Consider the following 24,462-nt stretch of genomic DNA (forward strand, 5'->3'; position numbering starts at 1 on the left):
TCTGTGGGAGAAAGTCAAACAAGCCCCATGGCAACTTCCATTCAACTCTAGTGGGAGCTTCCACAGGGCTGAAGACTCTCTCCATCCTCCTGTGATGGCACTGGTGCCTGAGTCGCTGATCACCAAGCACCAGCACATGGGAGTAAAGGGAGTGATTCGCATGTTGCCTTATTCCCGGACGTACCAGGTATGTCACCTGCCAAGGTGAACAGAGTGGCCAGGGAAAGGATATGCAGTTGGGCAGGCTGGCTCTGAGATGAGCCTGCGGCCTTGACCCTCCATAAGAACTAGTTGAATATCACAACCAGAGGCGGACTGACCATTTGGAAACCCGGGCACTGCCCGAGGGCCCGGGGTCAGTAGGGGGCCCCATGAGATGCCCCTGGTACCTTTTTCATAGGCTTTTTTTGAGTTTTGGCAAGGACAAAGGGGCCCCATGATCCCCTATTGCCCGGGGGCCCCATGAGTTGTCAGTCCGCCCCTGATCACAACTATTACCAGTTGGCTGTCCTTAATGCAGGCCGGTCACGCTGACACTCCATTACCCTGCCTAGACTCAGGCCTCATAGGAGAGGCCTTCCACTTATTGTTACTTATTCTTTTTCAAGCCCTGGTGGTCTATTCCCCTGAAACATGTTGGCCATATCTGTTATCTTTTTGCAATAAACATTTCAAACGAACTTCCAAGCGAGAACCATTTCTTACGAAGCACTCCCAACCACATTCCTGGCATATTTGGAAGCATTTCTTTAATCTGGACCACTGAAGGTGCACTTTGTGTATGATTTTCGTAGTAGAAAAAGTTGTGTTGATAGAAAAAACTTTTGCTTGAAAACTTTTTGGCCAAAAAGTTGGTTTCGAAGATCCAGTATGTTCTCTTGAGGGTTTTGGCCTCACTGAAATACTGATGTTCCTTAACGGACAGAGTCTGGAATTTTACTGGATTGCCGTTAGGATTCACAGTTACCTCAAAGGTTCCGATCCTTGCCATGATTGGCAGATATGTTCAGAAAGAACATCAGTAGTTTTATTCGTTATTAAATCAGCTATAACTTGGGGTATGTTGACTCTACGTAGCAGGTCTGGAACATAAGGAAGGTGTTTTATCTGTCCATGAAATCTCCAACATCTAACATGCCACCAATATAAGGAACAAACTTTCCTAAATTGTCCTTCCCTCCTGATTTTATCCATTCATTGTATTTATTTTCTTAAAACTTTTGCATGATATTTTATTAAATGAATGACTAATTATCAATTTATGACTTTCAGCCATCAGAACCGGAGGTGAAGGAGGCAGAAGTGAAAGCCGCAGAGAAGGATGAAAATGTAAGACCATTTCTTCTGAACTTTGTAGAGGGTCATCAAATTTAAAGGAATGTTGGTTGAGTGGTGGACCCCAGTATAGATTTCTCAATTTTTATAACAGAGGCATCTGTCTAGAACGGCCTCAGCTAGGGTTCCTCCAGATGTTGCTAGAGGTTCCTTGACCTGTGGCTGATTGACTTCCCAAGTGATGGATGGTTTCAGGTCCAACACCACTTGACAGAGGCCGCAGCATAACCTCAGTGGTCTTTCTAGCTGTCTGAAATGGTGAATTCTGACAGTCACTGTAAGGGAGCATTCTTCCTACTGACCAGTAGTGTATGGGGAATTTTGCCCTTCACCCTCAAAGGGTTTTAGTAAGTGTTCCCCCAAGACGTGAACATTTTTTAGGGGTTCCTCTGGAGTATAAAAGTTTGGGAATGCCTTCTCTAGAAACTGCTGAGACTTGATGGGTTCTCAAGATATTGGGAATATGTAGAGCAGGGACCTCCAAACTGCAGTCCACAGGCTAGATGTGGTCTTTTGCTTGCCTTTATCTGACCCTTAAGGCAATATTCCTTCCACTGATACTGTAAATATGGTGCACCAATTCTCCCACTGGCACCAACAATGGTTTTCTTTGCCTACCACTGATACCAATTATGAGGCACCCTTCCTTCCACTGATGCCAGTGATGGGGCATTATTCCTCCCACTGACACCAACAATAGGATACTGTTCCTCACACTGACACCAGAGATGGGGAACTAAAATTCAAACTGACAGCAATGATGGGGCACCCTTCCTTCCAGTGATGCCAGTGATGGGGCATTATTCCTTCCACTGACACAAACAATTGGGTACTATTCCTCCCACTGACACCAGAGATGGGAAACTACAACTCCCACTAACCAATTATAGGGCACTAGTCCTCCCATTGGCATCAATTATGGGGCAACCTCCCTTCCACTGATCCCGATGGTGTCAGTGGGAGGAATTATGCTCCATCAGCAATGGGGTACTATTCCTTGCTCTGACACCAGAGATGGGGAACTAAAACTCCCACTAACCAATTATAGGGCACTAGTTCTCCCAATGGCACCAATTATGGGGCACCTTCCTTTTCACTGATGCTAATGATGGAGCATTATTCCCCACACTGACACCAACAATGGGGTACTATTCCTCGCACTGACACCAGAGATGGGGAACTAAAACTCCCATTGACACCAATTACGGGGCACTATTCCTCCCAATGACATCAATTGTGGGGCACCCTCCTTTCCACTGACCATTATTCCCCACCATTGACACCAACAATGGGGTACTATTCCTTACACTGACTCCGGAGATGGAACTAAAACTCCCACCAATGACAGGGCATTTTCCACTCCCACTGGCCACAGTCTGCCCCCCCAAAGTTTGAAGGGCACTAAACTGGCCCTTTGTTTCAAAAGTTTGGAGACCCCTGATGTAGAGTGTAGGAAAGAGAATTTGTGTTGTGTCCTTTAAAGACCAGTTCATGTTATGGATCACGATAATATCTTCATGTAACCAACGTTTCTTTATATTTTGTACTTCTTATTCTCACAGCCGCCCAGCTCCCTACCAGCTGTTGTTGTTGAGACGGTCCCCGCCACCGTGAATGGTACCGTGGAGAGTGCTCCCCCGAAGACCAACATGCCCCCTGGATACGTATACAAGGTAATGAGAGAAATGGTGACACAACCTGTGGTGTGCAGAATTAGGCCTTCTTTAGGCAAAGAAAGAACAAATATAAAAGTCTCTAATTATTTACTTACATTATACGGCCAAAGTATTTGGACACCCCTCCAAATGATTTAATGTGTTTCAACTGCACCCATTACAAAGAGGTGCATGAAGTAAAGCCCATTGACGTACAGGGGCACTGTTAATGCTTCAACTGTGCACTTTAACCTTGTCACAGAGGGGAGGGGAGGGGCAGAGAAGCTGGGCCAGCATAGACTTACAGAAGACGAGAGGGCTATGATATGCCAAGGGGGAGGGGGCTATGTTGGGGAATTGACTGTAAACATTTTCTAGAAGGATCAAAGCCACATTACGTATCAAAGAATAGATTTTTGGTGCCTTTATGTGCATTTTTTTTAAAAGTTGGTTACAGCACAGCAGGGGCGTCCCTAGGGTTGGTGTCACCCGGTGCGATAACACTTGGTGACACCCCCTCCGACGATCCCCGCAGAATGAATCGGATCTGTGGATTGAGCATAATGGATCGGACTCCGATCCATTATGCTCCCCAATCCGCAGATCCGATCCATCCTGCGGGGATGGTCGGCATGCTTTACAACTTACCTTTTCGTGGAGCGGGTCCGGCGTCACCCCGTGCGGTAGGTGTCACCCGGTGCGGTGCGCACCCCCCGCACCTGCCTCAGGACGCCACTGCAGCACAGTAAACATCTCAGCAATCGGATTTAAAAAAAGATACCAATTGTACCATCCATAGAATCCAAAATTTGCTTTAAATATCTTTCAGAAAATTTGCTAAATATTGAGTTGGATTCAAAGCCTTGCATCTCCCTCCAAGCTGAGAAATCCTTAGAGCAACTAAATAATAGAGTACATCAGCATACTGTAGAATCCTCAGGCATACCTCGGTTTACGAATTTAATTAGTTCCGTGGGACTTTTCGTATTGCGAAAAATTCGTTAACCGGTTTCCCATAGAGATGCATTGAAAACCAATTAATCCGTTCCGGAGGTCAGAAAAAAGTAAAAAAAAGTCTTATCTGTTCAAAACTCATTTTATAAAGTGCACTTTAAAAGCATAAAGGGACATGATTAAAAAAAAAATTGTAAATGCATTGAAAACCAAATAATCTGTTCCGGAGGTCAGAAAAAAAGTAAAAAGTCTTATCTGTTCAAAACTTTATAAAGTGCACTTTAAAGGCATAAATACTGTATAGGGACATGGTTAAAAATGAATTTGTAAATGCATTGAAAACCAATTAATCCGTTCGTATTGCGAAAAAAATTTGTAAATGCATTGAAAACCAATTAATCCGTTCCGAGGATCAGAAAAAAGTAAAAAAAGTCTTTTATCTGTTCAAAACTCTTTATAAAGTGCACTTTAAAGGCATAAATACTGTACAGGGACATGATTAAAAACTAATTTGTAAATGCATTGAAAACCAAGTAATCTGTTCGAATTGAGAAATTTGTATACTGAGCCATTATTTTCAATGGATTTTCATTCGTAAACCGAAAATTACATTAACCGAGGAGTTCGTAAACCGAGGTACGCCTGTATATTTGATTAAAATACACCGATCAGCCATAACATTATGACCACTGGCAGGTAAAGTGGATAACATTTGTTATCTCGTTACAATGGCATCTGATAGTGGTTGGGATATATTGGGCAGCAAGTGAACATGTTGTCCCTGAAGTTGATGTGTTGAAAGCAGAAAAAAAATGGGCAAGCGTAAAGATTTGAGCGACTTTGACAAAGGCCAAATTGTAATGTGTAAATGGCTGGGTCAGAGCAACTCCAAAACTGCAGCTCTTGTGGGATGTTTCTGGTCTGCAGTGGTCAGGAACATCCAAAAGTGGTCCAAGGAAGGAAAACTGGTGAGCCGGCGACAGGGTCATAGGTGACCAAGGCTTATCGATGTACATGGGAAGAGAAGGCTGGTCTGTGTAGTCTGATCCACAGTAGCGCTTCTATTGGATCAAACTGCTGAAAAAGTAATGCTGGTTCTGATAGAAAGGTGTCAGAACACACAGAGCATTGCAGTTTGTTGAGTATGGGGCTTTGTAGCTGCAGACTGGTCAGGGTGTCCATGCTGACCCATGTCCACAGCCAATAGGCATAGAAGCATCAGAACTGCACCACGAAGCAATGGAAGAAGGTGGCCTGGTCTGATGAATTTAAGAGTGGTTTAAGGAACACAATAATGAGTTTGAGGTGTTGACTTGGCCTCCAAATTCTCCGGATTTCAGTTCAAACGAGCGTCTGTCGCTTGTGTTGAAAAAACAAGTCCGATCCATGAAGGCCCCACCTTGCCACTTACAGGAATTAAAGGATCTGCTACAAACGACTTGGTGCCAGATACCACAGCATACCGTCGGAGATCTAGTGAAGTCCCGGCTCATCGAGTTATGGTTGGTGGTCATATTGTTCTGGCTGATCGATGTATATTGTACTCACAAGTATTTGATGTAAATGCATATCTCATAAAATCCAGAGACTTTCGAACCCTGGCACTCAACATGGGCGCTGGCTCAATGGCGCTGGCTCAATGGTGCAAGATGGCTTATTATCATCAGAGCCAAAATCTCATAAACTGCGAAAGGAATAACACAAGAGCGTGCTGGCCGAGCACATTATCCCAAATAACAATTTATTACAACATAGGTAAAGTTTTATACTCACAAAACGAGTGTAGACAATTCACATATGAATTCACAGTAACGTCAGGTCCTTAGACTCGTTGTGGAGACATGTACTTTGTCAAAGAAGTGCCATCCAAGGCCCAAATGTGTCTGTCACAGTCAATGGGCTCTGAGGAAGAGGGTTACCCTCGATACGCATCAAAGTACATGTCTCCACAACGAGTCAAAGGACCTGACGTCAAAGTGCCATCCAAGGCCCAAATGTGTCACTGTCAATGGGCTCTGAGGAACAGGGTTACCCTCAAAACGCATCAAAGTACAGGTCTCCAACGAGTCAAAGGACCTGACATCGAAGAACTGCCATCCAAGGCCTAAATGTGTCTGTCACTGACTCATTGTGGAGACATGTACTTTGTCACGGTCAATGGGCTCTGAGGAAGAGGGCTACCCTCGAAACCCATCAAAGTACATGTCTCCACAATGAGTCAGTGACACACATTTGGGCCTTGGATGGCACTATTTTGACATCCGGTCCTTTTTGACTCGTTGTGGAGACATGTACTTTGTCATTGTCAATGTGCTCTGAGGAAGAGGTTTACCCTCAAAACGCATCAAAGTACATGTCTCCAATGAGTCAAAGGACCTGACGTCAAAGAAGTGCCATCCAAGGCCCAAATGTGTCTGTCACTGTCAATGGGCTCTGAGGAAGACGGTTAACCTTGCAACGCATCAGTCACATTTGGGCCTTGGATGGTACTTCTTTAACGTCAGGTCCTTTGACTCGTTGTGGAGACATGTACTTTGAGGAAGAGAGTTACCCTCAATACGCATCAGCGCCCATTGACAGTGACAGACACATTTGGGCCTTGGATGGCACTTCTTTGACGTCATGTCCCTTTTTTTTGTTTTTTTAACCACCACCTTGTGCATGGAGATCTGAGCAATCTCAATTTCTGTCCCTGCATGCTTCTGCTGTTTCTAAAAAAAAAAGAAAAAAGAGCCAGAAAAATACAAAACAGACTTTACTGAGTGTCCAAGGCTTTTGTGGGGCACAGCCATGACAAAAGATTGTACACTCAGTCAAGAAACTAAATTTGTATTTTGTGGTTCCTCTTTGCGTCCTGTATGTGCCTCTCTCCCCGGATGTCCTCTTTGACCCCGTAAATCTTCCTTCCCCCTTTTTCTGATCATATGATATCTCGCCTGCTGGTAAAATCTGGCTTCTCAATGTGAACGTGATGTCCTGGTTGGACACCAGTCTGCCTGGTAACATCTGATTGGAAGCTACGAGAGTGGGGACCCCTCCGTGGTCCTGCGCAGAGCAATCCCAATGAAAGAATGTATCCATTTTCTCTTTAGTCAGTTTTTTTTTTTTTTTTTTTTATCTGGTACATTGAATAATTAAAAAAGAAAAAAATTTAAATGTATAAAAATTTGTATTTTTCATTCCTAGGTCCGTGCTCAGCATGACTACGCTGCAACCGATAATGATGAACTAGACTTGAAATTGGGAGACATTGTTTTAGTGATTCAGTTTGAAAACCCAGATGAGCAGGTGAGCCCAACACTGATACATGCAGTAAAATGTGTATGTTTGCTATGAGAATGATATGACACGAATTTAGCATTTGGTCAAAGTCTAAAAACCATTTACAGAATAATAAAATCCCTGTGGAGCATCTTGATGAAGAAACCTATTCTTGACAACAGACTTGACAGTCACACAAAACATATTTTGAAGTTTACAAACTTAGAATAAACTCTCCATATATTGTGGGGAAAGATATTTCATTGGGTGGTCTCCCAGGCTGTGTGCGTCCCTCAAGGATATACGTCTATTAGAACACTCAAGGATCTAAGGGTGCAGGTTAAGGGATCTACTATAGAGTGTTCTTGCCCATAAGAGAATTCTTTTGATGCTGACGACAAAGTCCAAATCAGTAGAGAGTGAAGTTGATGAAAAATCCATGTATAAAGTCAATTTGAAGAACAGTGGCCTCAACCGGACCAACAAAACAGGACCAACAAAAGTTATATCCAGCCTGGTCAGTTATAATGAATTGGTCAAAAAGCTCATTTGGTCAGCACCCTATAAAGAGATCCTCCGAAGAGGAGCACAGCAGGAATACCTGATTGAAGCATAGCTAGGTCCTTCTTCTATAGGATCATGTAACCAGTATCTGCCACACATGTGTCCTCTAAAGGACTGTCCCCAATGGCAAGTGTGTTAACCATTGAACTGTTGTTAAAGTAGCCATAATGGGAATGTATAAGGGACTGCGGAGGCATCCTAGCTTGTTTAGTTCCAGTAGATCAAACAAACAATCCATCAGAAGAGCCTCCTCTAGAGGGGATATGTAAAATGGTTGCGTCACCAGCTAAGAAGAGCCTCTAAAGGGTCTCCTTGTCCCAAAGTAATGACCGTTGATGGAAATGTGTGCAAGTATTCCCCGGCTGGTTAGAAATAACATTCAAAGTTGGGGGGACATCATAGGTGTGCGTAGCCTGTTGCATTAGGGTGTGCACCCCAAACCTCAAACACGCATGCATATGTGTATGTATATGTGTGTGTGTGTGTGTGTGTGTGTGTGTGTATGTATGTATGTATGTATGTGTGTGTGTGTGTATATATACGCACACATGACACACCACCAGAAGGGGGAAAGGTGCAATCTCCAAGGACGGGTGCATCCCCATCCCCCCCACTAAGAAGAGCCTCTAAAGAGTCTCCTGGTCCCAAAGTAATGACCTTTTAATGGAGATGTGAGCAAGTATTCCCAGGCTGGTTAGAAATGCAATTCAAAGTTGGGGACACATCATAGGTGTGCGAAGCCTGTGGCATTAAGGTGTACACCCCAAAGCTCAAACACGCATGCATGTGTGTGTGTGTGTGTATGTATGTATGTGTATATATATATATATATATATATATATATATATATATATATATATATATATATATATTTACACACACACAAACCAGAAGGGGGAAGGGTGCGATCTCCGAGTCCGGGTGCATCCCCATCCCACCCACTCAAACTTAATTGCAGTACTTGAAGCAAGAAGAAGGTAGTCTCCACCTTGGTGATGTTCCTGCAGTCTTCCCGAGAGCCAGAAGTGCCTGGAACTGCTGGGGAAGGAGGTAGGGAGAGGAGATTCATCCTGATAATGTCCATGTCTTCCAGGACAGTTAGCAACTATGGGTGATTAGGGTGTGCCCAGGCACATCTGGCACACCCTGTGTGCAGGACTATTGGTCACGTCCATAGCATACAAGGGGGATGTTCCACTTTATCACCCCATGCGGTGTCTTCCCAAAAAAAGTAAACTTACATCTAGACATAAATATTATGGTGCGGCACCCAATTCTAGACTTGCCCATCATGGAAAAGGAAGGCTATGTTGTATGTGTTTCTGTCAGACTGCTTGGTTCATATGAAATGTGTTTTTGTTCTTGTAGGATGAAGGCTGGCTAATGGGAATTAAGGAGAGCGACTGGCTCCAGAACAAAGAATTTGAACAGCACCGAGGAGTATTCCCTGAGAACTTTACCGAAAAGTACCAGTGAGGAGAAGTCACCTCTCATCTCCGGGATACAAACAAAGCAAATTTTCTGTGAAAATTATACACCACGTCTACCCTCTGAACAGTTAGCCCTACAAGTGTCAACTTTTAAAGGTTCAGTTCACTCCTAGACGCCAGGTTAGATGTTACTCAGTAGATGCAGTTCCTGGAATGCTAGAGTGTATGTTTATTTTTTGAAGATCCCAGTTCCACCACAGGATGAGATTGGGTCGACCTTTAGTCTGTTACAGGTTGATGAGATCTGGGTGGCAGCCATGATTTTAGGTTTAGGAATGCCAAAATAGTCTTTTTTTTTTTTTTTTTTTTTTTTTAATGTGCGTGTGTGTGTCGCCAACTCAAAGTTCAGGCAAGTGTGTTTTTATGTCAACTCCCAGATCAGCCTGTTGGCTCAATAGAAAAGAGTGAAGTCACCAAGGACTTACCTCACTCCTCAGCGCCATCGCCCTTTCCTGATGACTTGCCAGGCTGCACGTCCACCTGCTACCTTGTGTAGAATGCCTGTATCAAAATCTGAGCATGCTATAGTGTGTTCAGCCATCCTTCTCTCTAGATGTAGTGTGCCATGTCTACAAAAATGTGTGAAAAAGGAGTAACTTTGAAATGCTTTGTAAAATAATTATATTTAAACACTATATCCGAAAGCTATAAAAAAAAAAACTGCATTAAAATTACTGTTCTTAAATGTCATTAAAAAGTCATAAACACCAAGAACATCTAAATATTTTAAATACATTGACATTGTGTGGCTGTCCCAGTTTTTTGTTTTTCTGAGGTTGTCACCATCATCTTCTGCCGGTAGATCCTTTGTTTTTCTGAGGTTGTCACCATCATCTTCTGCCGGTAGATCCTTTGTTTTTCTGAGGTTGTCACCATCATCTTCTGCCGGTAGATGCTTTGTTTTTCTGAGGTTGTCACCATCATCTTCTGCCGGTAGATGCTTTGTTTTTCTGAGGTTGTCACCATCATCTTCTGCCGGAAGATGCTTTGTTTTTCTGAGGTTGTCACCATCCTCTTCTGCCGGAAGATGCTTTGTTTTTCTGAGGTTGTCACCATCATCTTCTGCCGGAAGATGCTTTGTTTTTCTGAGGTTGTCACCATCATCTTCTGCCGGAAGATGCTTTGTTTTTCTGAGGTTGTCACCATCATCTTCTGCCGGAAGATGCTTTGTTTTTTTGAGGTTGCCACCATCATCTTCTGCCGGTAGATGCTTCAAAGTTTCAACTATTTCCATAACACTTCTGGAGTCCGGCTAACCTGTAGAGTGCCCTTTGTTGCTGGGTTGTAGATTGCTGATGTTGACCCAAGCAGTCTGATGCCTTTGTAACAAGGCCACCTGTATTTCTCTACAGCCTAAAATTGGCACCTCCTAGCTTTGTTCGACAATTGGATGAAACGTAGGGACACATTTTTGTTTTACCAGTTTTTTTTAAACCTGAGTGATTCTGGGATCTGTGTATTAAAATGCAATAAGGTATTTTTGTAGAAGTATTTGTAAGATACGGTGTTGCTTGTGGCCAATTCCTGTGGGTTCTCATTGGCTGCCTCAAGGAACACTACCATTTTTCCTTTAGCTCATTGTTCATAAAGCCACCCAAAAGGTTAGGCATGCCTGAGCTCCTCTAGAAAAATCAGGGGCCACAAGAGTCCAAACAGTTTTATGTCTGTAAATCCAAGAAACTAGTTAGAAGGATTTTTTTTTAAAATATATATTTATGCTCCATTTTGCTGTGTGGTATTTGTGTTGCTTTGCTGCTGTCTCCGTTGACCTTTTTGTCAGGTAACAAAAGGTCAGCTTGGAGATACCTTTGCTCACAAGGCTGCAGCGTCCTCCAACATGGCATTTACTCAATCCCCCGGTTGGGATGCAGACTCTTTCCCCCAGGATATAATCCAGTATGGCATTGGCTATTGTGTGCTTAAGTGCTTTTTCCCAGTTAACCAGCGGCTGAAGGTCCCCCAACTCTGGCCAAGTTTCATGTGTGCTTAAGTCCTTATTCCCAGTTAACCAGCGGCTGAAGGTCCCCCAACTCAAGACTTAAGCACACATGAAACTTGGCCAGAGTTGGGGGACCTTCAGCTGCTGGTTAACTGGGAATAAGGACTTAAGCACACATGAAACGTGGCCAGATTTGGGGGACCTTCAGCTGCTGGTTAACTGGGAATAAGGACTTAAGCACATATGAAACTTGGCCAGAGTTGGGGTACCTTCAGCCGCTGGTTAACTGGGAATTAGGACTTAAGCACACATGAAACTTGGCCAAATTCCCAGTTAACCAGCGGCTGAAGGTCCCCCAACTCTGGCCACGTTTCATGTGTGCTTAAGTCCTAATTCCCAGTTAACCAACGGCTGAAGGTCCCCCAACTCTGGCCACGCTTCATGTGTGCTTAAGTCCTTATTCCCAGTTAATCAGCGGCTGAAGGTCCCCAAAATCTGGCCACGTTTCATGTGTGCTTAAGTCCTTATTCCCAGTTAACCAGCAGCTGAAGGTCCCCCAACTCTGGCCAAGTTTCATGTGTGCTTAAGTCCTTATTCCCAGTTAACCAACGGCTGAAGGTCCCCCAACTCTGGCCAAGTTTCATGTGTGCTTAAGTCCTAATTCCCAGTTAACCAACGGCTGAAGGTCCCTCAACTCTGGCCAAGTTTCATGCTGTTCAACACCAAGTATTAGCTATTTTCCCAACCAGCCAAACCGTAGTTGCTGATGTACAATCCGTCCGGCCATCAATGAAAGCCCTAATTAAAGTTTGTGCAAGAGTGTTCTACTGTTACAGATCAGAAGACTTCATTGGAAAGCCCTTTATCTTTTCCCGCTTTGTGACGATGGTTCTAATTAAAATCGATCTGCTTGTCCTACGGCTGGTATGAGTTCCGATCATTGGTTTGTCAATGAAAAACTGGTTGGTAACCTTGAAACAGAACCAGAAGGTAGAGCTTGTCGCCCTGTAGCTATAATAGGCCTACAAGTCCTGGCATGTCCTCTAAAGCTAGAAGGCCCTCACATGTGTTGGTGCGTCTTGTTCTTGCAGGAATTATATATGTTAATGAATGTACAGGGGCTGGATCCCATTAGGAGAATGTACATGGCACAAAGGTCATATGTTAAGCTATTGGTGTCGCTAAAGTTTTAGTCCTGGTTGGACAGTCTTGGTCTTGTTAGTACATCGGGTAAGTTTCAACCCAAACAGATGTGGCCGGCATCCAGGCACATTAGAACGAAAGCCATGTCTATATTTCCACTTCGCCACAAACTTCTGAAATATCTATATGATCTAATGAAGTATTGCTAGGTATTCATGTATCTGCAACTGGATCCCTATGAAATTCAGAGATCATACTTTGCTGGCCACTTACTCCGATCTGATTTAGATTTTTTTTTTTAATGCATGGTCTAATTTTTAATTTTAAGAAATCAGTTGTGTCCTGAAATGGCCTTTCTAAAATGGAACAAAAATTGTCTTTGCTTTTTAAAGTTGCTCAGCACTAAAAGCCCTTTAATATTTCTGCTTTAGTCTTTCACAGATGCATATTTATTCATGATCGATAGCAGCGTAGACTTCAATGTGTTTAAATCCCAAATGAACTTTCAGTTTGGTTTGGCTAAATATATTCCAAGTGCAACCAAAAGTGTGCAAAATCTTCTATTTTACGTACTTTAGAAAGCTGCCACAGCCTGAGTAGAAAAGCCTGTCCCTTGTGTAGGCGGGAGAACAATAAATCATTGCTCACTGTTTAAAGCGTTTCTAAACCCACAACAGTAAAATCTGTCTATATATGCGGTAAAACATGCTTGTTATACTCGCTGTGGAGCCTAATGGCTTAATCCTACACACTGTGTAAAAAAAAAAAAAAAACTCTAGAAACACACCAAATCAAGCATGTGCAGAGGGACTCCTAGGGCTCTGTACTATCAGCAGATGGATTGGGGACAGTAGAAGGGGAGGATCAGAGAAGACTGTATAAAAAAAAAAAGTTGTTTGATCCTGTCTTCTCTGATCCTCCCCTTCTACTGTCCCCAATCCATCTGCTGATAGTACAGAGCTCTAGGAATCCTTCTGCACATGCCGATTTGGTGTGTTTCTAGAGTTTTTTTTTTTTTTTTCTCTTTGGGAGGGTGCATGTGATCAGCAAAGGGCCAAACTGCCCTGTCCAAAGGCTCAGGGGTTAGGTAGCCTCATATGACAGTCAGAGGAGAATGAAAACTCCTACAAGCTTTAACCAGTGCTCTGATGGAAGTCACAAGACGGCTAAATACATTTTCTCTTCAACAGTTTATAGCAGTTTATATTTACTAAAATAATTGCATTTTCATGTTCTGTGTACTGTGGGAGACCGGATATAGTGAATGCAGGGTCCGGGGAGAGCGGATGTAGTGAATGCGGGGTCCGGGGAGAGCGGATGTAGTGAATGCGGGATCCGGGGAGAGCGGATGTAGTGAATGCGGGGTCCGGGGAGAGCGGATGTAGTGAATGCGGGGTCTGGGGAGAGCGGATGTAGTGAATGCGGGGTTCGGGGAGAGCTGATGTAGTGAATGCGGGGCCCGGGGAGACCGGATATAGTGAATGCGGGGCCCGGGGAGACCGGATATAGTGAATGCAGGGCCCGGGGAGACCGGATATAGTGAATGCGGAGCCCGGGGAGACTGGATATAGTGAATGCAGGCTCCTGGGTTTAGTACCACTTTAAGGAACCCCTGGCAGCCTCTGGAGGAACCTAACATTCCACAAAAACCTTTATTACAATTTTGTTTTCTTTAGAAAGCAAACACAGCCTGAGTAGAAAAGCCTGTCTCCCACCAGCATGCTGCAGAGAAGGACCCTTGCACTCTATAGGAAAGCAGTGGTCTCTTTGCAGAGGTCCGACATGCTCTCTGCTGAATCAGGGCAAGAGGTCTCCAATTAACAGAGTTTACAATTCCTACCAAATGCTGAATTCTATCTCTGTGTGAAAGCAGTGGTCTTTCTGAAGAGGTCCTACATACCCTCTGCTGGGTCAGAGATCAAGGGTCCTTTATGGCAGCAAGCTGGCAAGGTTTTCTACTCAGTCTATGGCTGCTTGTAAGATAGGTCTGCTCAGCCAAGGTTTTTTTTGGAACCCTAGGTTCCTCCAGAGGTTGCTGGGGTTTCTTGAGCAGTGAGAAAACATTTATTGATCTCCAGCCTATATTGATCTCAAGCCTATGCTGACCACCTATGTAAGGGGACATTATTGAGCACTCTGTCCTCTTCTGGCCTTTTACTCTTATTGATTCTTTTTAGTAGGGGTTCTCTGGGACCTAAAATTATTTCACGGTTTCCTCTAATAAAAAAAGATTGATAAAGTTGTTGGTTTTTTTTTTTTTTTAGCTTTGATGCACCTGGAATGTCAATTAAAACTGAAAGTTCTGTTGTGCTTTAAGCACTTGGATCCATATATGTGCTTCAATAGATGGTCCTGTCTGCTTGGATCCACATATGGGCTTCAGCAGATGGCTCTGTCCGCTTGGAGCCACATATGGGCTTCAGTAGATGGTCTTGTCCGCTTGGATCCACATATGGGCTTCAGTAGATGGCTCTGTCTGCTTGAAGCCACATATGGGCTTCAGTAGATGGTCTTGTCTGCTTGGATCCACATATGGGCTTCAGTAGATGGTCTTGTCCGCTTGGAGCCACATATGGGCTTCAGTAGATGGTCTTGTCCGCTTGGATCCACATATGGGCTTCAGTAGTTGGTCTTGTCCGCTTGGATCCACATATGGGCTTCAGTAGATGGTCTTGTCCGCTTGGATCCACATATGGGCTTCAGTAGATGGCCCTGTCTGCTTGGATTCACACATGGGCTTCAGTAGATGGGCCTGTCCCCTTGCATCCACACATGGGCTTCAGTAGATGGGCCTGTCCCCTTGCATCCACACATGGGCTTCAGTAGATGGGCCTGTCCAGTACTCTATCAGGGTGACAAGGAATGCAAAGTTGGGCTTAGCAGATGGGGGGCAGTGTCATTTTGTGCTTTCACAAATGTTCAGGAATAATCCTCAATTTGACTTTATTGCCCAAAGACCTCAAAGTTGCTGAAGTGTTGATCACATCAGCGGGACGCTGCAGTTATATTTGGTGGTTTTATTATAGGCTTAGGGTGTGCACGTGAGCATTTAATTGTACGCGATCGCTGTTGGTCATAGCAACCAATTTCACTGCTTCCTAAACTTCAGCTAAGCTGACCACTTACATTTCAATCTGATGGTACAACCAACAATTTTAAATTGCCACCAAACTATACACTCACCGGCCACTTTGTTAGGTACACCTTTTGCCCGGAGTAGTCTGCTGTTGTAGTTCATCTGCTTCAAGGTTGGACGTGTTGTGCGTTCAGAGATGGAATTCTGCATACCTTGGTTGTAACGAGTGGTTATTTGAGTTACTCTTGCACCCATCATCTGGAACCAGTCTGCCCATTCTCCTCCCACCTCTGACGTCTACAAGGCATTTTCTTCCACCCAACTGCCGCTTGCTGGATATTTTCTCTTTTGCGGACCATTCTCTGTAAATCCTAGAGATGGTTGTGCGTGAAAATCCCAGGAGATCAGCAGTTTTTGAAATACTCAGACCAGCCCATCTGGCACCAACAACCGTGCCAAAGTCACTTAAATCCCCTTTCTTCCCCATTCTGATGCTCGATTTGAACTTCAGCAAGTCGTCTTCACCACGTCTAGATGCCTAAATGCTTTGAGTTGCTGCCATGCGATTGGCTGATTAGCAATTTGTGTTACCAAGCAATTGAACAGGTGTACCCAATAAAAGAGGCCGGTGAGGGTATAGACCACCTAAGTACACAGTATAAGACAAGCTAAAGATTTCTGGCCTAACCGCACTCACCTAATTCAAGTGCTAATAAAGAAGGTGGCCTAACACAACCTATGAAACCTACAAACGTGTTTTTGTTGGGGGGGGGGGAATATCTAATTTTATATTGGTAGATTGTTTTAAATTCTTATTCTTCCTCTGCAATCATTTATAGCTGAGGTACAAGAAAATGGCCATAACTTTTTTTTTTTTTTTAATATTGCTTTATCGGGTTATATCCTGTGGTCAGTATTAAATGCAAACAACCCTTAACCCTTTGGGGACCATACGATTACGGAACGCCAAAAGAATCAATTTTTTGTTTTTAAAATTCGTACACTTCAGTTGCTGTCCCTAAGCCATTTCATGAAATAATTGGCAAAAAGCTAGATCCATTTGTTGATAAGAACTAATATTTTGACTCAAAAAAAAAAAAAAAAAGTATTTTAAGTTCTTAATCAGATGATACAGGCAATTAAAAACATGGGACAGATACGTCCCTTGGTTCTCAAAGGGTTAACAGAGTTCTTTAGAAGCACTATGTCTGGCTAATCGCTCACGTTGCACCGTTTTTTGCAATTTTGCTTCTAAATTTTACCATATTCGCTGCTACGGGAATTTTTGCAAATGTGTAAAAGCTGCCTGAAAATTGTTTTTTTTTTTTTTTTTTTTCTTCTTTTTTATAAGAAATTTTTGTGTGTGTGTTTTCATTGACCTAGCTAACAGAACTGTGATTTTCTACTGTAACAAGTGACGTGAATTTTCCGAGTGTTTATGTATGTAGAGTCACCCAGGAACCACTTAACCTGAACGTTTTATCCGCCTTTTCTTTGCTGCGAAGGCTGCTGGGGTGCATTTTTAACACACGGGATTGCTTTACTTTTCCTCGCAGCAATATTCTATATTATGAATATATTTTTTTTTTGTCAATTGTTACTTTGTAATAGACACACTGAAGTTTGACATAAGAGGGTGCACTGAATATATTAAGAATCTGTACATTGTTAGGGTTCGTGTACATGGGCAATGTTTGTTCTGATTTTGCTGAACGTTTGGCCTAGGGCTACACGGGCAATTACATCTGTGCTACTGAGACATTGAGGCTCCCTTCACACCTGTGATCTGTGTGTTGCATGAAGGCAGCCCATGTATTGAACTGGGCTTCCAACTCTCCATGACAGACAACATACCTGAGCTTTTTTTCCAACTGCAGCACACTTCAACACGTGGTTGTGGGTCACTAGGCATTGTGGTGCACTGCTTTGCAAGTGCGTTTGGGATGGTCATTCCAAATGCATGGCACGGTCAAGTACTATTGTGCATGAGGTTCATTACCGCAATTCATAGGTGTTGAAGCCAGCTTTAAATGGGAAAAATGCCAACTTTCTGCTCCACCAGCCGCAGTCAAAGGAGCAAGAGTTGGTGGGTATGCCTTGCTGGGTGGGGTGCGATCGGCACATGGTGGGTATGCCTTGCTGGGTGGGGTGCTATCAGCAAACAGGTGTTGAAGTCAGCTTTAAATGAGCAAAAATGACTGTCTGCCGATAGCAACCCACCCAGCAAGCCATACCCACCATCTGCCGATAGCAACCCACCCAGCAAGGCATACCCACCAACTCTTGCTCCTTTGCCAACTTTCTGCTCCAAAGACCATGATGCTCAAAGGAGCAAGAGTTGGTGGGTATGCCTTGCTGGGTGGGTTGCTATCAGCAAAGACACAAGAGTTTGTGGGTATGCCTTGCTATCAGCAGACAGGTGTTGAAAAGCCAGCTTTAAATGGGCAGAATGACTGTCTGCTGATAGCAACCCCCCCAGCAAGGCATACTCACCAAATCTTGCTCCTTTTGAGCAACATGGTCTTTGGAGCAGAAAGTTGGCAAAGGAGCAAGATTTGGTGAGTATGCCTTGCTATCAGCAGACAGTCATTCTGCCCACTTAAATCTGGCTTCAACACCTGTCTGCTGATAGCAAGGCATACCCACCAACTCTTGTGTCTTTGCTGATAGCAACCCACCCAGCAAGGCATACCCACCAACTCTTGCTCCTTTGATGGAGCAGGAAGTTGGCAAAGACCATGTTGCTCAGACGGTCATTTTGCCCATTTAAAGCTGGCTTCAACACCTGTCTACTGATAGGAACCCACCCAGCAAGGCACACCCACCAGCTCTTTTCTTTGCCAGCTTCCTGCTCAATCAAAGACCATGTTGCTCAAAGAAGCAAGGGTTTGTAGGTATGCCTTGCTGGGTGGGTTGCTATCGGCAAATGGTGGTTATGCTTTGCTGGGTGGGTTGCTATCGGCAAATGGTGGGTATGCTTTGCTGGGTGGGTTGCTAGTAGCAGACAGTCATTTTTGCCCATTTAAAGCTGGCTTCAACACCTGTTTGCTGATAGAAACTCACCCAGCAAGGCATACTCACCGTCTGCCGATCACACCCCACCCAGCAAGGCATACCCACCAACATCCTGCTCCATCAAAAGACCATGTTGCTTAAAGACACGAGAGTTAGCAACCCATTCAGCAAGGCATGCCCACTATCAGCAGTCATTTTGCCAATTTAAAGCTGGCTTCAACACCTGTCCACTGATAGCAACCCCCCCAGCAAGGCATACCCACCAACTCTTGTGTCTTTTAAGCAACATGGTCTTTTGATGAAGCGGGAAGTTGGCAAAGGAGCAAGAGTTGGTGGGTATGCCTTGATGGGTGGGTTGCTATCATCAGACAGTCATTCTGCCAATTTAAAGTTAGCTTCAACACCTGTCTGCTGCTAGCACCCCCCCCCCCCCCAGCAAGACATACCCACCAACTCTTGCTCCTTTGCCAACTTTCTGCTCCAAAGACCATGTTGCTCAAAGGAGCAAGAGTTGGTGGGTATGTCTTGCTGGGGGGGTTGCTAGCAGTAGACAGGTGTTTTAAGCCACCTTTAAATGGGCAGAATGACTGTTTGCTGATAGCAAGGCATACCTACCAACTCTTGTGTCTTTGCTGATAGCAACCCACCCAACAAGGCATACCCACCAACTCTTGCTCCCTTTGTGAAACATGGTCTTTGATGGAGCAGGAAGTTGGCAGATGGCCATTTTGCCCATTTAAAGCTGGCTTCAACACCTATCTACTGATAGCAACCCACCCAGCAAGGCACACCCACCAGCTCTTGTCTTTGGCTCCTTTCAGCAACATGGTCTTTGCCAGCTTCCTGCTCAATCAGAGTTGGTGGGCATGGCTTGCTGGGGGGTTGCTATCAGCAGACAGTCATTTTGCCCAATTAAAGCTGGCTTCGACATGTGTGGTAATGAACCTTACGCACAATGGTGCTTGACGGTGCCATTCCTTTGGAATGACATTCCAATGTACTTGTGAGTCAACTGTTGGTTTTCCCATAATCCCATTACCAACACATAATGTCCTTCCTAGTACCCTTATACTAATTTGTCACTTTGCCTGTGCCAAGTCTGCTTTTAGTCATACCCCTCAGCATTGAATACTCACCATTCATGCTCCCTTGTTTGCCTTCCTTGGCTGCTCACAACTAAAACCCTGCCCAATTTGAGCAACATGATCTTTGATGGAGAAGTGGAAGTTGGCAAACTGGGCAGGGCTTTGGTTGTGAGTAGCCAAGGAAGGTGGGCAAGGGAGCATGAATGGCGACTATTCAATGTTGGATGTATGTATCTGCAGACTTGGCCACTTTGCACATTCGGTGGAACATGACCATGTCCTCCTTAGTAACCCTATACTAATCGCTGTGTTGCTAATGCGATTATGGGAAAACCCAACAGTTGCTTTGCAAGTGCATTGGGGTGTCACTCCATTGAATGGGATTGTCGAACACGGTTAGTTTTGCACCCCACAGCTGTGAAGCCAGCCTAAAATGGGCAAAAAAAAAAAAAAGACATTGTCTGTTGATAGCTGCCACCCCCCCAAGCAAGGTATATTCACCAACCTCTGTTCCATAGCAAAGTCTTTAATGAAGCAAAAAGTTGGCAATGTTGCTCAAATAGAGCCAGGCTTTGTGTATGGGTGATCAGAGAAGGCAGACATGGGTGGGTGAGTGTTCTTTGCTGGGTGAGGTTGGCTGTAAGCAGACTTTGTCACTTTGACCATTCAGGGCAACACAACCATGTCCTTCCAACATTTGTTGTAACCTTATACCCATATCCCGGTGTTGCTAATGAGAGGATGGGAAACCAACAGTTAAATTTTTAATTGAAAAGATCTTTAACTGCCAGTGTAATCCTAGGCTTTGCTGGCAACTCAACGTATCAGTGCTGCTTTGCAGGTACTTGATACTAGCAGTGGGTGCAGACCACGAGAGTCTAATTCTGAGCAAAGCCAGCTAATGTGATCTTGTGCAAGTCCAGCACAGTTCCTGTGTCCTTTTCTTTTTTTTTTTTTATCGCAACTGCACCCAAAACGGATATCCTAATGACTGCAATCATACCTGGATTCCTAGAGCTCTCCAGTACTGCATTGGTGGCACTTATTTACTTTTCTGTGTCCACCTACAGCTATAGGGTAACAGTGAAAAAGTTTCCTTCACACACCCTAGAATGGGGAAGCATGAAGGCCCTAGAATGGGGAAGCATGACACCGTTGTCTGGTTTTCTAGTTCAGGGTAGTTAATATACTACCTTGGAACGTGAAAGACTTTGGTGGATGCCTATTATAGAATGTAGTTAATGATGTTTGATGTCTGGTTCTGTAGAGACTGCGGAAGTTGGGCAAATCTTGGATTTATCATGGGAGTCTCGGGGAGATATAGGAAGCCAATTTTTGATTCATGTACACCTGAAATATCAGTTTTGAGTGAAGTTGTCTCTTTAATAGGGCTGGTTTTATTGAAACCCAAGCAAATGAAGTCAATATGGAACCATTAACCAACGCAACTAGACTCCTAGGGATAGATTTACTAAAACTGGTGCACTCAAAGGCTCATTGGCTACCATGCACAGCTTCACCAGATTCTAACTTTAGCGTCTTCAATTGAGCATTGACAAAAACTGGAAGCTGATTGGTTTCTATGCAGAGCTGCACCAGATGTTGTACTCTTCAGTTTACGTAAATTGCCCCCCAGCTTCATTTGAAAGATGGAACTTGATTGTTTGCCTTGACCACCATCTTGATTTTTAAAAGGTTGGCCCTATTGGCCTTTGAAGCAACTTGCCACCACTGCGCAGTGGAGTCATTCATGACTGATTAACTTAAAGGCAGTGGGGTTGATTTCATAAAGCGAAATTAACTGTTCACGTTGCAATCGAATATTTCCCTTAGTCAACTCTATTGACTTCCAGCATCCAATCATGTGCAAACTAAAATATAATTATATATATATATATATTTTTTTTTCCCTTGCATTTGATTGGGTATTCTTAGGTCAGTGAATGTGAATTCACTTTGCAAAGGGAAAATTCCCTTGTAAGGGAACAGCCTATTCACCTTTACCATATCAACCCCAACAAGTCATTGGTCAACAGGAGGAAACGGTCCTCTTGTCATTTGTCTCATAAATTTTGTAGACTGTTTTTTTTTTTTTTTTAATTTATATTAATTAAAAAAAAGAAAAAAAGTCTACAAAATTTATGAGACACATGACAAGAGGACTGTTTGCTCCTGTTTACCATATCAACCCCAACAAGTCATTTGTCAAGGTGAATAGGCTGTTCCCTTACAAGGGAATTTTCCCTTTGCAAAGTGAATTCACATTCACTGAGCTAAGAATACCCAATCACATGCAAGGGGAAAAAAAAAAAATATATATATATATATCTCCTGAAGCAAGAATGGAGAACTTGCCTATGGCAGCCAATCAGATTAAATCTTTTAGTTGAACTGGGGCATCTTTGCATCTAGGTGACTGCAATGGGCCAGTGCTCCAGGCCCAATCCTTCAGTGTTACGAGGGGAGTCATCTTGCTGGGTGCAACAGTCTTTTCAACAAGTGGTGTAAATTGGTTTTAATATTTTACGAAGGACTCCCCCACCATATCATCAGGAACTAGAAACTTTGCCAAGGCCCACTCTGCCCTGTAACTCTTTCCTACTCAAATGATAGGCAGAAAACTGCAAAATGTCCTCTTCCATTGTGATGGTGATCAGTACGCTCTAAACTTGAAGTACGACCGCAAAGTGTTACGTTTACAAGAATTCGCGTTTTAAGTTTCTCCAATTACTGGTCTCTTTTTAAGCCCTCCACCTCTGATGTCCTTTTGACTGGTGTCATTTATTGGCATCAGTTCTAATCAATGAAAGAATTGGCAGAATTTTTTTTTTTTTTTCTCATTTTAAGTGGGAAAAGTGATATTTATAAAGGGGGGATTTTGTCTTCTGTGTTATTTTATTGCTCAGGTATAGGCTTGTCCTGAATACATTGTTACATCTGTTATGATACACCCAATAAAGAGATCCCCAAGAGTCTGCGTCTGGTGTCTTCATGTGACTTGATTGGAGAAGACTGGTTATTAAAGAAGGATCCTTATTAACAAATACTGGGTACAATAAATCGAATTCTATATATATTTAGGAAATGGTACAACAAAAACAGCACTCAACTCCCTCTACCCAAACCCCAACAAGTCACTTAACAGTCCTTCCCCTGAAGTACATAAGTAAACTTGACTGAAATAAATAAAAATAAAGTGTCCCATACACCTAGAGTCCAAATAAAGTCCAAATTAAAATCCAAAAATTCTTGCAGGTGATTTCACAATAAATCTTTATCCCCGAATAAGATTGATGGTATACTCCAGAAGATCTTCATATACCTCAAAGAAAAAATCTAAACATAGTGTATTATCCCAAGTATTATAATAAAGTGCCACACGTGTCACATGCAGACAAACTAAGGTGCCACAGCAATCGTGAAATATCAGGACTCCAACAACTCAATTAGTATCTCCACTGCACACAATATAAAAAGTGCATAATTACCCTAACATACCGTATTTTTCGCTCCATAAGATGCACCTAGGTTTTAGAGGCAGAAAACAGGAAAAAAAAATTCTGAACTAATGGACTGCAGACACAGTACAGGAGATGACCAGAGACTGCGGACGCGGCACAGGAGATGACCAGAGACTGCGGACGCGGCACAGGAGATGACCAGAGACTGCGGACAGTACAGGGATGACCAGAGACTGCGGACAGTACAGGGATGACCAGAGACTGCGGACACAGTACAGGGATGACCAGAGACTGCGGACACAGCACAGGGATGACCAGAGACTGCGGACAGCACAGGGATGACCAGAGACTGCGGACAGCACAGGGATGACCAGAGACTGCGGACACGGCACAGGGATGACCAGAGACTGCGGACAGCACAGGGATGACCAGAGACTGCGGACACGGTACAGGAGATGACCAGAGACTGCGGACACGGCACAGGAGATGACCAGAGACTGCGGACACGGCACAGGAGATGACCAGAGACTGCGGACACGGCACAGGAGATGACCAGAGACTGCGGACACGGCACAGGAGATGACCAGAGACTGCGGACACGGCACAGGAGATGACCAGAGACTGCGGACACGGCACAGGAGATGACCAGAGACTGCGGACACGGCACAGGAGATGACCAGAGACTGCGGACACGGCACAGGAGATGACCAGAGACTGCGGACACGGCACAGGAGATGACCAGAGACTGCGGACACGGCACAGGAGATGACCAGAGACTGCGGACAGTACAGATGACTGCTGACCTTTGGGGAGGGGGGGAGCGGGTACCTGAATTTGACAGGTACCCGCTCTTACTTCTGCGGAGTTTTTGTTTGATCTTACCTGTTCCTCTATCCAGCCGCGCTCTGTCTACCCGGCTTCTGTAGTGTCGGCGCTCGGCATGACAGCCGGATGCCCAGTGCGCATGAGCAAGAAGCACTTGCGCTTTGTGATTGGTCCGGCGGCTTCTGGGATCTGTCATGTGTCCCAGGTACCGCCTTACCATTCACAAAAAGCACCGCTTCTTGCGCATGCGCACTTGGCACCCGACTGTCATGCCCAGTGCCCACACTACAGAAGCCGGGAAGATAGCGCGCCGCTGGATAGAGGAACAGGTAAGATCAAAGAAGTAAGAGCGGGTACCTGTCAAATTCAGGTACCCGCTCCCCACCTCCCCAAAGGTCAGCAGTCATCTCCATAATGTCCCGCTGCAGAGCTGAGCGGTCGGCCCGGTATTCTGACATGGCCGCGGTGGAAATACCGGACCGGCCGCTCCATATTCGCTCCATAAGACGCACTGACATTTTCCCCCCTTTTTTTGGGGGGAAAAAGTGCGTCTTATGGGGCGAAAAATACGGTAGATAAAATCAGCATGGGATCCATAATAAACATGAGATTGCCTCCAAACATTGTTCTACCATCTTCCCCAAACACTTCCCATAGAC

The 24,462-nt window shown here is 44.3% G+C and overlaps 1 protein-coding gene across 5 annotated transcripts in view; it reads left to right on the forward strand.

Moving 5' to 3' along the window:
- LOC149433251 (myc box-dependent-interacting protein 1-like) overlaps nucleotides 1–9,998 on the forward strand; it is a 55,529-nt gene extending 45,531 nt beyond the window's left edge. For all 5 annotated transcript variants that reach the window (XM_089664505.1, XM_089664507.1, XM_089664509.1 and 2 more), the window contains 4 exons: nucleotides 1,273–1,329; nucleotides 2,898–3,008; nucleotides 7,131–7,232; nucleotides 9,138–9,998. In XM_089664505.1, coding sequence (XP_089520631.1) covers nucleotides 1,273–1,329; nucleotides 2,898–3,008; nucleotides 7,131–7,232; nucleotides 9,138–9,245 — 378 coding nt within the window. In that variant the 3' untranslated portion in view covers nucleotides 9,246–9,998. The remainder of the gene's footprint in view (nucleotides 1–1,272; nucleotides 1,330–2,897; nucleotides 3,009–7,130; nucleotides 7,233–9,137) is intronic.
- The last annotated feature ends 14,464 nt before the right edge of the window (nucleotides 9,999–24,462 follow it).

This window comes from Staurois parvus, unplaced genomic scaffold (genome assembly GCF_062004578.1).
Source record: "Staurois parvus isolate SC_StPar_1 unplaced genomic scaffold, SC_StPar_1.0 ptg001927l, whole genome shotgun sequence".
NCBI classification, from domain to species: Eukaryota; Metazoa; Chordata; class Amphibia; order Anura; family Ranidae; genus Staurois; species Staurois parvus.